This window comes from Branchiostoma lanceolatum, chromosome 6 (genome assembly GCF_035083965.1).
Source record: "Branchiostoma lanceolatum isolate klBraLanc5 chromosome 6, klBraLanc5.hap2, whole genome shotgun sequence".
NCBI lineage: Eukaryota > Metazoa > Chordata > Leptocardii > Amphioxiformes > Branchiostomatidae > Branchiostoma > Branchiostoma lanceolatum.
The window spans coordinates 20,589,197-20,592,525 of NC_089727.1; the positions used below are offsets into that span (position 1 = coordinate 20,589,197).

General features: G+C 44.8%; 1 protein-coding gene across 1 annotated transcript; it reads right to left on the reverse strand.

Annotated features, from left to right (window-relative positions):
- Positions 1-626: 626 nt before the first annotated feature.
- On the reverse strand, positions 627-2,286 carry LOC136437589 (putative inactive carboxylesterase 4). The gene is made up of 3 exons (XM_066432210.1): positions 1,479-2,286; positions 1,291-1,346; positions 627-977 (listed from the first exon to the last, which is right to left on the reverse strand). Exons 1-3 carry the CDS (start codon positions 2,284-2,286, stop codon positions 627-629), a joined length of 1,215 nt encoding a protein of 404 aa, XP_066288307.1.
- Positions 2,287-3,329: the final 1,043 nt, after the last annotated feature.

The following is a 3,329-nucleotide window of genomic DNA, read 5'->3' on the forward strand; positions in this document are numbered from 1 at the left end:
TCTTTTATTCCTGTATTCAACCAAAGGTTTCATATATAATATAAAACCTCCTTGATTTAATATAAACATGTCCATGTAGATGTGTATACATCTCAATAGACTAACTACAACAAATGCAGAAAAGAGCTTGTTGAACCATCATCTGGAGCAACTGAATTCATATGCGAGGAAACACCTTGGGTATACAGCTCAATTAAGTAGACCCCCCCCCCCATAATTTATATAATGTCCTTGTTAGAACAAATGCAGAAAACAGCTTGTCATACCGCCATGATCAGGAACTACACTGTGTATCCATATGCAATGAAACACCTTAGACTATCAACGTTTACGATATATTTGCCAATGTTTGGCATGTTGACCACTGTCGGAGGGCAATGAAATTTCTTGTTTTTTTTATTTATTTCGAAATCAGGCGAAAATTAATGAGCGTTATTAATGTACATTTAGAATGACCACGCATTAACCATCAAAGGATCTACTGTTAGGTGTCGTACTAGAAAAGGAGTCCGTGTAACACAGTGGCCCCCCGTACAGTGCGACCTGGAGGACACACAAACTATTCATGGACACACAAACTACTGAACTACAAAGTTACTAACTTTAGTTGCATTTTGCATCTTTCGCTAATGATACACATTGAGGCTGTCAAGGACGTCACACCTCTCGTGCCGGTAGTTGTCCAGCAAGTTACTTTCAGGAGTTGTGATATTTAGTCCGTAGAAATGTCCGTTTGTACTGTTTGGCCAGTTGACGACCTTTGGTTTCCCGTTGTTTGTAGAGTTGATGTTGTGGGCGGGTTTGTTCGGGTCGCCTGTGTGTGCGAAGTTTCCGTAGTGGTACGCTATGGTGTCCGCCATGTGTTGTTCGTCGGTGTTAAAGGTTAGATTCGCTAGGAGGGGTGTTTGAAATACAAACGGAATGTCCTCCCCATGACATACGTGGCCGTTACAAAACTTCCACTCGTCCCACAGATGCTTAAAGGACCAGACATGGTCGTATAGATACAACCAAACATCTATACGGTATGAACCAGCGCTTCGTGCTACTTTACGAGTCGGGCACGTAAAGATCCAGTCCGTCGCTATCTCAGATAAAATCGCGTTTGTACTCCTCTAGAGTCGGTATGGCCTTCTCTTGGAAAGGTGGCAACGATTTCGTCAAGTTTGAGTTTGCTGGTTATAATATGTTCTTGGTGTAAGCTTGATAGACATAAAACACATTTTCTTGCAAGGTAGTTCCTATGATGAACGGCTTCTTCTGAAAGTTACCTTTTGCGAAGCTATCTACCGTAGGAGCGGGCACCACGTCGTAGTCTATAGAAGGCCCCCATTGCATGAAGCTCTCTATAGGATTGAACGGGTCGACAATGTGAGAATTCAACTTATTTTGAGTGTCAAGTATAACAGCTGGTTCCTTGGAACGAAGGCAAGTCACATCTCCGGGTGAACAGTTCAGCTGTTGCGCAAAGTACTAACCGAGACGAAGCGCCTCCTGGCGAGATTTGTGAGGAATGGAGAACGGTATGCTCATCATGATGGCCTGTTTGAACAAGCCCACTGTCTTGTTGGAAATCATGTGTGTGGCCACTGAATCCGACCCGGCGCTCTGCCCGAATATGGTGACCTTGTTTTTGTCACCTCCGAAGCTGCCGATGTTTTCTTGGACCCATGCCAACGCCTCTAACTGATCTAGGAGTCCAAAATTGCCTTTTGCATCGTCTTCTCCCTCACCGGTTTCGAGAAATCCGAAAGCACCCAGTCTGTAGTTGATTGTAACAACGACAGTCTGAGTTTTGTTAGCGAGAAATCTTCCGTCGTACACCAAAGCAGCCCCGGTACCAATACGATAATTTCTACCGTGAATCCAAAACAAAACAGGTAACGGTGTCACGGTGGAATTCAGAGCACTTTCAGGCGCGAAAATGTTGAGGTACAGACAGTCTTCGCTCTGCGTTCTGTTTGCATCCCGATTGCAGATGTGTTGAACGTCGTTGTAAGTAGGCCCGCATTTCGGCTGGCGGCAGGTGGGTCCGGGTAAAGTACCGTCTCGGACCGCGGGCGCCCAGGACGTGTTGTATACTGCAGGCGGCTTCCAACGTAGCTCGCCGACGGATGGAACCGCGAAAGGGAGGCCGAGGAAGATGACTCCTTCCTCCACGTACTTGCCTCGAACAGCGCCGAACTGCGTCTGAACAGTCGGGCCATCTTCTGTTACTCCGTAGTCGATACAGACTGACAAAGTCGTAGTCAGGACAAGGATGTTGACCACGCTTTGTGACGCCATCTTACCATTAGAATGCACGTAACGCAGTGGCAGTCCAAGCAAACAAATTTACCTTACACAACGCTATCTGTGGCCTTTGGACTTGTAGCTTGTGATCTCAGTAGAAAAACAAGTTGTGTACGTTCCAATAGTCACATGTGCAGCAGTCATATGATCACAAAAAAATGAACTCCACTTAGTCATTGTATCCACGTGTCTTGAGTAAATTTTATATTATGAATTGCTGTATAGTTGCATTTGTTGATCGTTTTCATCCTGTTTTTGGCGACGCCTCAGGGGGTCCTAATGATATAATGTGTGTAATTTGCAAAAAGTCTAGGAATTGTACATGAATGTGTCGACAGGAATTTAAGTGCACAGTACGTTTACTCAAGAATGACTAGACAGATTTATATTTGGTAAAACTATATATCTTCGTGAGACATCGAAATTATCGTATTTTGGATCCCCTAGCAACTTCCTATGATACAGTGTAGAGGAACTTCTAATTTCCCCCGGGGGGGGGGGGGGGGGGTAACGGCTCAGGCGGTGGGGAGTCCCATCAAAAATTAAGCTAAAACCTTCTGTATTTCTAATTTACAAATAGAGAAGGAAATGGCGTTAAAGAGGGTCAAGATTTTTTTCCGGGGGAGCATGCCCTCGAAATTTATTGCGCCTTCGGCGCTCGTAATCGTGAACCTTTCTCCCCGGCATTATGAAATTTCCGGCCGCCTGCTCTGAATTTAAAGGGTTCGGACCAGGCGTGCGAGAAGGCACTGCATTCAAGAAGGTAATTTTTCCCGAACTTTCAAATACAAAATCTGACAAAGGGAAATAACATAACACTTGCTCAATGTGCTGCTCCCCTTAGTATGTGGTGGTTTACATATTCCGGTTCTGTTTCTTCTATATTCACTCAGTCCTCAGGATTTTACACTGAAGATGACGATGATCTGGGCGGTCCCGATTGTCAGGAAATGGACCATTCTGCTGATCAGGAAATTGTAGTTACAACCTCTGGAACGGCTCAGTGTGAGTTCAATGATGACTTAAATGATGAAGAT